This window comes from Mchenga conophoros, linkage group LG14, assembly GCF_057382185.1.
Source record: "Mchenga conophoros isolate Kocher_MC1m ecotype Shallow Benthic linkage group LG14, M_conophoros_male_GT1.1, whole genome shotgun sequence".
In the NCBI taxonomy this organism is placed as follows: Eukaryota; Metazoa; Chordata; class Actinopteri; order Cichliformes; family Cichlidae; genus Mchenga; species Mchenga conophoros.
Genome location: NC_140539.1, coordinates 32,539,246 through 32,550,792, shown reverse-complemented (window position 1 = coordinate 32,550,792; position 11,547 = coordinate 32,539,246). Strand labels below are relative to the sequence as shown.

At 39.6% G+C, this 11,547-nt stretch overlaps 1 protein-coding gene across 1 annotated transcript in view; it reads right to left on the bottom strand.

Annotated features, from left to right (window-relative positions):
- gbe1b (glucan (1,4-alpha-), branching enzyme 1b) overlaps window positions 1-11,547 on the bottom strand; it is a 108,030-nt gene that overhangs the window by 83,603 nt on the left and 12,880 nt on the right. The window contains exons 2-4 of the mRNA XM_085243996.1: window positions 9,766-9,935; window positions 2,520-2,635; window positions 171-296 (exon numbers count right to left, since the gene is read on the bottom strand). Of these exons, the coding sequence (XP_085100122.1) occupies window positions 171-296; window positions 2,520-2,635; window positions 9,766-9,935 (412 nt within the window). The remainder of the gene's footprint in view (window positions 1-170; window positions 297-2,519; window positions 2,636-9,765; window positions 9,936-11,547) is intronic.

The window sequence follows — 11,547 nt, the reverse complement described above, 5'->3', positions numbered from 1 at the left end:
ACACTGATCATCTCTGTACATGAAAAAAAAAAAGCAGCTCGAGCTCCAAAGCTGGTAGTAACTAATACAACATGGAAATGAAAAACACTGAATGTGCAGGTGGTTTTCATGCATCTATTTTTTCTTTTTTTTAGGCAAAAGTCATTTTTAAAGGATATTTTGTAACTTACAATGTAAGGCTGAGGGGGATCCCAGTGAACCCAGTCGTAGATGATGGCTTTCTCCTCCCTGGTCACATATTTTGCCCAAGGCGAGATCCGGTAAAGACGCTGTCCCTCCTTTGTGTGAACCACCACCTGGGAAAATAAGACAAATGAGTTTTACGTTACAGCAAGGGCACCTAAACAATGACAGGGCATTGAAGAAAAGAAAAAAATTGGGTGGGCATGACAGTCACTTTGCATAAGCGACATGGACATCTAATAAGCAGACAGATAACAGACACCACGATGCATGCTGAGGTGTCTACATTCTGGATTAAAAACCTACAGAAGGGGATGAAGGATATCTGTATGTAATCTAAAATGAAATGGAAAAGACAAAGCTACAGAGAAGTCAGGGGAAAAAAATAGAAAGGATCAGCAAAGCACAGTCAGAGGCCTCAAAAGGTCTTCTTTGTTTGCTGCATGATGCAGCCCCTGGATGTATTTGATATTAAAGTCAGTATTTATTTACATCTGTTAGCCATGAAATGCTTACATCATAAAACTGTGCTGTTGCTCCCTATCCATTATAAAGAAAGATGGTGCAAACTGTTGATGAAAACTGCCTCTTTTCCAGAAAGCCAGTTCCTACTCTCCAATGCCAAATTCACAGCTTTAAAAGTGTTATGCATGGCTCTCTGGGAGCACTGCAGACATGGCACGATGTAGGGGACAGAAAGCCACAGTACAGTATTGACTAGAAAACTTGTTGCAGTAAATTTGGATTCAGTGGTGATTTATGCCGTTGTATTTTGAGGGGTGCAGCTCTTTAATTGGTTTTAACAAAGCCACAGACCCATGTTGAGAGGGGATTTGAGCCAGGGAGCAATTTAGAAAAATAGGAAATCTAAATCATTATCCTTTGCCTCTCATCTATTATGTCTGCAATTCGGGATTGGAAGGGGGTAAAATAAATATAGTTTGGAAATCTGACAAGTTACTTTGCCTCCATCAGTCAAATAAGAAAGGAGAAAGCCAGCGTGAGAGTTGGAAAAACCCACCAAGAAATCGATCCTGTAGTGTTTCCCACAGTATGTGTTCACCCTGTTTTGTCCCCTGCAGAAACAGGCATTATAACCCAACTAATTCTGGCTACTGTTGTGAAGTAATGACTGTTCCAATGCCACCTGCCTGTGAGCTGTTGGCCAGACTCCCCTCTGGGGTTTTTTCATTATGGCCAGGCCACCTGGGGTTAGCTGCCTGGCTCCCCTTATGACATGCTTCACAGTTTATAGGATTAGGAAAAGATAGTTGGATAAATGGACTGGCATAAAGCCTGACAGAGCAGTGGTCCTTCACACAAATTGGCCAGAATTAGGCACATTAAAGAAAAATCAGATGGCTGGTAAGGCTGAGGGGTGCATAAACAGGAAAAACAACTAAGAACTGGGCAATATACAAGTTAGGTGTGGACAGAAAAGCATTTTTGATCGGTTAGATAACGCTTCTGTTCGTTCTCTACGGTCTTGCATAGTTGCATCATAAATGGCCCATGGTAAATACTGTACCCACATAAGGACACTGCTTGTTTATGGAGACAAATTGGGCACTGAACAAAGGGGATGGAAGGGCAAGCTGCTCTACATGAGAGTGATTGGAGCTAGGCTTGTGCTTCCACGAGGGAGTGCTGTGGAACTAATTCTAAAGTGGGGCTCACAGCAAGAGAGCTATTCATAGGCAGCGGGGGTGCACAACGAAAGGCCAGGTGCCAGCGTTTCCATCTGCTTCTTATCGTCCTTAGACTGACCTCCGCTGACAATGGGAGCCGGGCAGCCTGTCCAGGGCGCAGGAGTTTGCCAACGATGACCCGGTCCCAAGGAGAGTGCCGCGGCGATGCCATCCACTCCATGCCTGGCATCTCATTTCTGGGTTATTTCTCATCCACGCTGTTTGTTTGGGAGACAATGCATAATGGGAGGGTGCATTTTTGCATTTAACCCTGATGAATTATTTACTAGAGCTTAAAACCAATCATGTACACCCACTGTGGACTGTGTTTTGCGCCGAACAAACGGGGCACAATGTCCTGAGGGATACCCGCAACAGATGGGAGCAGAAATAAAAGCCATCAGTTGGGCTCCTCAGGTGTGTCTACTCTCCACTGTGCAGATTGTGTACATACAGTAATCTCCCTTCTGCACTGTGAGTATGACATGTTGTTGATGGCGACACGCCAGGTTTTCACTTGGTTCATAAGACACCACACATGACAGGGAATCTCCCACGAACATTATAGTGACAAGTCCCTGTGCCACTGAGGCAAGATGACACCTACTGAGAGTGTGAAAATAAGCATGAAGATGTTTTGTTCTCTACCTTGAGTTTAGAGTTATGATCCACAGCTGGAGAGTTGTCATGCTTGGGTGGAAGAATCAGTTCCCACTTGCCAAATTCTTTCTTCGTGTAGCGGTGGGAGAATTTGTCCCAGCCATCTATAGGAGAAACAGACAGCATTTACACACATCACTCTAATTGGTTTGCAATGTGGACACAAACATGAATTCTAATAAGCTGCAGCTGGAATAAAGAAAGTTGCATACAGTGGAAAGAAAATGTATATCTGTCTTTTTTTTGGATCTCTTTGGCTTCTTTTGCCATGAACTGGTCACAGACCTGTAGGAGTAGCTGGATTTTCTTCACATTAAATTATCTGATTCCTGGATTTTTAAATGAACAAGTTTGAAAAACATGTCACAATTTTGTATGTGTCATTTGTTCCAGTGTAAAGAATTCGTTTTCAGTCTCAAATTGTTTATTTGTATAACATTAGAAGTCTTAGGAAGCTAAAAATGCATCATATTAGAGGTTAGCTTTTTTGGGAAAAAATACATTTTTTCAAATGATTGGGGAAAGTAAAAACAAGGCAAAAAGATAGTACTGTGCAAAAGTCTTGAACAACTTTTCACACACACACACACACACACACACACACACACACACACACACACACACACACACACACACACACACACACACACTGAGCCAGCCTTTCTTGGAATCTTTTTCTTGTAATTTTTATTCTTCAGTCCCAAAACGTTGATGGGTATTTAGGTTTTTTTTAACTTAACATTTAACTATGAATCATTCAGGCCTTTTCTTTTTAAAGCACCAAACTCAACTAAAGGGATGAACAAGCATTGTGTCTGCAGACAACTTAGCAAAGAGCCAAATTTAAATATATCTTTAGACACTTTGATACTAGCTGCCTGTCTTGAAAAGACATCAGTTGTTGTGATTTCTTTAGGTGAATCTTTGAAAAACTCCAAAGATACCACAGTTTGACGTGCATAAAACAGAATTTTCGCACCAACATGGTGATTTCCAAAGAGCTGTTAGCTGTAAACATGGCATCTCTCTGGGTGGTTGCCTTGTGTCACGTTAAAAAAATATGAGCAAACAAGATGCATTTCTTGCACTCCATTTGTCTTGACAATACTTTTTAAAGATATAAAGCATTTCAAGATTAACTTAAAAGAAAGGCAGACGTGAAATATAAGAGGAGATCAGAGGTTAAATGGAACATGTTTGGATGCAAACTATAATGCGAATCCCCATACAACAGTATAATTTCCTAAGTGTCACCAATACCAACAAAGGCAGCAGAATGTAGAGCATAGTTTTAAAGATAAAAGGCCTTTTATGAAAGTTTGACCTTATTTGAGCCTGAAGAAGAGGTTAGAGGTCCAAAGTAATGTGACATTAAGAATTCCAACATGTCATAGTTTCACATATAGCATTATTATCACTTTTACCTCAAGATCATTCTATTGACCTTGAGGACAGGTCAAACGTCAAATGTGACACATTTAATCTGTATACGGTACTTTGCATTGGTTGATAACGCATACCATTATTTGTAAGACTCATAGTTTCTAATTATAAGGTTATAAGCTTTATTCAACCAATAAATCGTTCAAAAATTTTCAGGCCCTCCTGTTTACAGACAGAAAAAAAATGACACCCACACATACACATACAACCAAAAACAAGAAAAGCAGAGGGCAACACAAGAAGTGGCAGGCCTAAAATCCTATCTATGACTGGTGAGCAATATCTGAAAGTCATGTCCTTACAAAATAGGATAAAACACAGCAAAGACCTGACACAAAAAACCAGAGAGATGCAAGTGGCCTTTCAACTGATCCATCATCACAAATAGTCTCAGTGGAAGAGTGGCTGTCAAGAAGCCATTCTTAGGGAAACCCAGAAAAGAGGCTGAAGTGGGACAAATTACACAAGAACTGGACTTGACTGGAAATGTGAACTTTTTGCTTCAAATTGTGGTCAATGAACAATGACACCACACACACAGGCAACACGAAAGTGGAGCCGAACAGAGACACCAACAGACATGAGATGGCCTCAACTACTGAAGCAGTGTGGGATCCTCTTGATGGAGAACAGAACAAAAGGAAGCCAACATCCAAAGAAGGAGCTGGTGTAGTGAGTTCCTGAAGACTCCTTAAAGAAATGACAAGAAAGCTTGCCTAAGAAAGCTCAGCCTGTGCTGAAGAATAAAAGTGGTCAAACCAAATATTGATTTTCAAGCTTGTTAGAATTGTACGACCTCTGGTTTTGCATTACATACTAAATTTCCATGTATATTTGCATAATATTTCAATAATCTGCTGTACCCATTTCCCCTTTTCCTTAAAAATGTGAAGAAATGAGGGGTGGCTCTTTGGGATGGTATTGCAATTTGAGTACTGGACACTTCAGTAGCCAAATAGTAAACATACTGTACACACATATCAAATTATTTTCGCTGCATGTTATACCGCTATCTCGCTTCCATTTTGCTTGTGGTCTTTTTAAAATTATTATTGTTATTATCGCTTTTGTGAAAACAGCATCTTATAGCAGACTTTTCATTCTACAGAAGAAAGACACTGAAAATCCATGTGTCCTATATGTCTGTGCTTTATTTAACCACTAGGAGGCACAATGAGAAATTTTAGTCAGACCACAGGGTGTTTCATTAATTTTAATAGTAAATATAACAATTAGCAGTTTCAGTCTTCCTTATTACTGCAGTGTGTTGCCACTTTGCCTTGTGCTAACAACAGCTTGTAGTTGTAGTCATCACTGTGGCTTTTGTTCCATTTCAATATCCCCCCCTGTGGTCCAAACACCACTTTATTTCTCTGACTTGTACAATCTGTCTTTGCACAATTTATCCCCCCCACTCCCACCCCGCCCTCCAAACTCTCTTACATAATTGTGCTTTTTTTTCCCTCCTCCCTCCCTTTTTTGTTTTGTTTTTTTTCCCCAGCACTGTTCTCCAGTATCTTGTGACTTTTGCGACACCGAGTAAAAGCAGCAGGCTCAGTCATCTAAAAGAAAAACTGATAAAACACCACTTCACTGCTCACTGAATTTTATCTCTGAGACAACAACAAAAAGGCATATTCATAATGTGCCGATTCCACACTCACAACTGCCACTGACTGAGGAACACATTAGGACACAAAACATTTATTGAAAAGTGACCACCTCGGCATGTCATTTTAGGATGTTTTATTCTGTAAACCCACATCTTCTTGTTATTCATGAGCAATAACAGTTGCAGGATAGAGAACAAATCAAAAGAGATGCTCGAGAAGTGACCGGATACTGCAGCAACACTTTCCACAGGGAGGCCAAGTCATATTTTTTTAACAATTTATTTATCTCGCTTTTCTTAAACTCCTCTGAAAAAAAACAAAACAAAAAAAAACAGTGCATTATGCACCCAACCTGCACCATATTCATGACTAGGGCTACTGGGGTGTTTCCACATTTACTATGAAACTGAAATCAAATAATATAACTGAGCCGTGTCAAAATGTAATCTCTCACAGAATTGAATGTTGGAATTGGGCTGCTGCCCAAGGTCCTGGGAAGATAATTAAAGAAGGAAACGGAACAGAGGAACTATGGAAAGAGGGGGTGGCAGAGACAGAACTAAGTAGTAGAGCAGGGCGATATGACCAAAAATATTTATCGCGATATACATTTGAAAATTTGTGATAATGATATAACTGACGATATAATTGACACTAGACAAAATACTTTACAACTCCACAATTATATTCGTTAAAAAAAAAAAAAAACATCAATGTATTTTCACTTAAACAAGCAGCTGTTTTTTTTCTGCATTAAAGTTGTATAAAAACGTAACAGTGCGAATGTAAATTCCTTGCTGACAGTTTAACCAAAAGGCATTTCCAGTGGAAATTGGCCGACACATCCTCAGCATAACCATGTACAGGGAGTGCAGAATTATTAGGCAAATGAGTATTTTGTCCACATCATCCTCTTCATGCATGTTGTCTTACTCCAAGCTGTATAGGCCCGAAAGCCTACTACCAATTAAGCATATTAGGTGATGTGCGTCTCTGTAATGAGAAGGGGTGTGGTCTAATGACTGGACTGATGAAATGAGAGTGAGTCTTGATGGGCCAGATGGATGGGCCCGTGGCTGGATTGGTAAAGGGCAGAGAGCTCCAGTCCGACTCAGACGCCAGCAAGGTGGAGGTGGAGTACTGGTTTGGGCTGGTATCATCAAAGATGAGCTTGTGGGGCCTTTCCGGGTTGAGGATTGAGTCAAGCTCAACTCCCAGTCCTACTGCCAGTTTCTGGAAGACACCTTCTTCAAGCAGTGGTACAGGAAGAAGTCTGCATCCTTCAAGAAAAACATGATTTTTATGCAGGACAATGCTCCATCACACGCGTCCAAGTACTCCACAGCGTGGCTGGCAAGAAAGGGTATAAAAGAAGAAAAACTAATGACATGGCCTCCTTGTTCACCTGATCTGAACCCCATTGAGAACCTGTGGTCCATCATCAAATGTGAGATTTACAAGGAGGGAAAACAGTACACCTCTCTGAACAGTGTCTGGGAGGCTGTGGTTGCTGCTGCACGCAATGTTGATGGTGAACAGATCAAAACACTGACAGAATCCATGGATGGCAGGCTTTTGAGTGTCCTTGCAAAGAAAGGTGGCTATATTGGTCGCTGATTTGTTTTTGTTTTGTTTTTGAATGTCAGAAGTGTATATTTGTGAATGTGGAGATGTTATATTGGTGTCACTGGTAAAAATAAATAATTGAAATGGGTATATATTTGTTTTTTGTTAAGTTGCCTAATAATTATGCACAGTAATAGTCACCTGCACACACAGATATCCCCCTAAAATAGCTAAAACTAAAAACAAACTAAAAACTACTTCCAAAAACATTCAGCTTTGATATTAATGAGTTATTTGGGTTCATTGAGAACATGGTTGTTGTTCAATAATAAAATTATTCCTCAAAAATACAACTTGCCTAATAATTCTGCACTCCCTGTATAATATCCACAAAACTTAAAAAGAGGTTATACACACTAGGGCTGCCACAAACGATTATTTTGATAGTCGACTAGTCACCGATTATTTATGCGATTAGTCGACTAATCAGATCATCATCCACTGGACGTAAAACTACAGCTTATTGCACCAGCAGCATCTGCTCTTATATAACTATCATTAGCTTACAGCTTTAAGCTTTTAAGGTGCTAACTAAAAATAAAGACAAGATGATAGTTTATTAAATTTTAATGAAATTTGCAGATTGTTTCGGTGAAGTTTAATAAACTCCTTGCTATCTAAAATATAACAGGACAACGGAGTATATTCTCCAGCATCTCACACTTCTGATAATCAGCTGTCTGCTTGACGTTTATTCAGCTGTGTAAAAACTATAACTTTAATCTCAGACAAACCGATTTACTCAGGAACAAATAAAATACAAAAAAAAAAAAAAAAGCCAAACAACAACATTTTTAATTTATCTAAGTGACTCATATATTTAACCTGAGTAGCGAAAGACGGCGGTGGGTTTGAAAACAATTTGCCGGGAGTCCGGTGTTCTCACCGCGCTAGTGACCTAGCCCCCGGCTAGCTATCGAGCTAGTGGGTAACAGACGTCTCCGAAAACGTCGGAGCGCTTTTGAAAATATGTGGTGTCCTGATAAACTGAGCCGATATTTGAGGTTTACACAGCTACATTCTCGCCTGAAAATATGTTAAACGTTTATTTTGTGACCCAGAAAGAATAATAAGAGTAATATTAAAACTAACTAGCTGCCGCCATTGTTGGAAACTAAGCTGGGCCGCGCTATGAATTCTGGGACACAGCTGCTTCTTCTTCTTCGGGGTTTAACGGCAGCTGGCATCCTTGTACATGCAGTGCTGCCATCTTCTGTTTCAGTCCGTTATTACACTCTTAAATCCTACTACTTATTCCTGCGTCTTTTGGGATCTTACAAAGCTTCAAACGACGCGTCGACTATTAAATCAGTCGTCGACGATTTTGATAGTCGACGTAATCGTGACTAGTCGACAAATCGTGGCAGCCCTAATACACACACACAATAAGTAATATTATGTTGAAGCACAGTACGTATCACTCTGCGAGGCTCCTGCCTACGATAGCCGTAATGCTCCGACAATCCATCAAGCGGTGCGGCTTCGTAGCTTAGCAAAGTCGTACTAAAACATTTGACAGATTTTCGAGCGCCGTGTACCACATAAAATCGTTTCAAGGTCAGTAAACACAACCAGAATTCATACATAAGGCACACGGGATTATAAGGGGCACTGTCGATTTTCAGAAAAATCAAAGGATTGATTGGGGGAGAGACAGGGACCAATAATAATAATATTACTAATAATAAAAATAATGGTTGTGAAAAACACTTGAGAGACGAGAGCTTGTCTCAGTCAATCATCTTAAGGATGATACAACGAAACAATGTTGCTCTATTTTCCCACTACATCCATTAACTAAAAATAAAATCCGAAAGTCCATTAAATTACTTCCAAAGTTGGGACCAGAGGGAATAGAGATTTCAGTGCAAACACAGAGGTTGCACTCTCAACAACTTTGCAAGCGATGATGAAATAACTAGCTGCTAAAATATTAACAAACACTCCCAACATTCAAAAGCTACCCTTCAGTATGCAAGTTTATCCTGTGTAATCAATATCTTCCACATTTCCAACTCCCATGTCGGCTGTTCAAAAGTGATGATACTGTTGAAACACGGCACACTGTGTTTTCTTAATTTCTTGCCCTTTTGTGTTCAGGAGCGCAAAAATGTCAAATTTTTTATTTAATGCACTATGGAGACATGCAACCTTTCGCTCTGCACTGAAATCTCTTCTCTTTTGGGGGGAGGGGGTGTCAAACTGTTTATGCAGCTTCAAATTAATTTGCATTTTCTGTATTTTAATGTTATTTAGAAAATGATTGCTACTGTAGAAATTTACCAGCTTCACCTATGTTTTTTATTTTAAGGATAATGAGGATTTCTGCTGGGAGTAAAGCAGATTCCCCAGCACACATGAAGCACTGAAAAAGAAATAGCATTAAAGTGACAGTGACAACTTTCCACCTTAAGGGTGTCCACATCCACATTGTGTCAAGAATTATACACAGCAAGAAAGTTCACTAAGCTTAAAGGAAACAAACTCGGATATCACATGCACAGCACCCTGGTGTCACAGACAGAACAGACGGTTCTTCTCAAGCTACTTACTGAAGTCGCCTGTAAGGAAGAGGGCTTCTGCAGCTGGAGCCCATTCTTTAAAATACAGGCTGTTGTCAGGCCTTCGCTGCACACCGAAGGTATTATAACTGCGTGTGAACTGGTCAAAGCCTCCCTCAGCCTCTTCCAGCAGGAAAAGTTGCTTCTGTAGCAACTCATACCTTCAAAGCACAGAGAACACATAAAAACATGCATGAATGAAAGTCCTCCAGTTAATGTACCATTTGATGATTATATCTGATATTATACAGTATATTATGCTGAATAGATTTCAGGAATTCTGCACAGAATAACTTGCAACTGATTTTTCCTCCCATTGCATCAAGCTGTCTCCTCTGCTTCTACTTCAGCGGGCATGTTCCCTTTTTTTCTCCACACTAACTTTCTCTGGATCGAATCAGCTGTGGATTTATAATAAATCTGAGGTTAATTCCTTAAAAACTTACCCATTTATCTCATTTGGGTTTTCTTTTAAAAGATTTTTCATTTTTATTAATGTTTAATCTCTGTAAGTGGAAGAATTACCGTTGTGTAACTTTTAAAATATGCAATAAAATCATTCTTGCGAAATTCATCACTGTGCAGTTATTATTTTTTATTTAACTGTGTATTCGTGTATATATTTATCTAATTATTTTTTTAGCTAGCTGTGTAACTGTGCACTAACCATGAGTAGCTCTCCTAATTTCTGCTAATTGTATTTTGAAAGGTACCATACAAAGGCTTTCTATTTCATTCTAGTGTCATAATTTACATATAAATAAAAACAAAACAAACAGAATATCATATATTATTTTATAAACATTTTCCAAGTTATATAAAGTAAAAGATCATATGAAATTACATTGATTCAATTATTTACTTGTAAGTAGAGCAACACAAGAGTAAGGGCATGTAAACACACACAAAAAAAATCATCGCTAAGCACCAAATTATAAAATCAAAATCATACATAATTTCCTTAGGGATTGATAAAGTGTTCTGATTCTGATTCAGGTATGAGAAAATGAAGTCCCTCTGCTGTACTCTGTCGATGTTCAAAAATTCTTCTAAAAACAATCACAGTCAGAAGGTTTCACCATTCATTTGTGTTGTTCTATGCTAGATCATAGATCATAACTGTTAAAACATTCTCTTATGCACTTCATGCATGTATCGATATGCATATGAAAGTCGTCCATAGAAGATATATTTGGGGGAGGGACCCAAAAAACAAGCACATTCAGCGGCTCATAATATTTCTGTGCTCACAAGGTTCCAAGGTCTACCCTCAGGATGCAAACCTGCCTCATAGCATCAAGAATGTGTGACTACAGACATATCCTGAGAGATAAACCTGTCCGTTACCTTCAACTGCAAAGGACAGACTAACTACTTTGCAATTTATCTCACTTAAGTTCCAGCAGCCAAGCCGGTGTCCATATCAGATCCCCTCCCGGTAAAGAAAGCCTCTTGCAACCAGCAGAGTTAAGTGCACTCCCTCCCCTATAGCCCTGAAGCCAAGCTCAGACTGGCCTATGAATGCCCTGGGGCTAGTGATGATGGGCTGAAGTAACAGCGCCATTTCTCAGCAGCTGCTCCCTGTATTGAGCATAGTGGGTACAGACAGTGGTTGCCAAATGTAAACCTTTTAAGTCCAACGAACGCTGCCACATGCTTCCTTTGCCATTTTGTCACAGTTTCAAGAATATACTGAGAAAATGGACAAAGGATGGATTCACACTGTGGCAGTGCTTCAGTGCCACAGTATTAGAAGGCATGAAAGTCATGTCT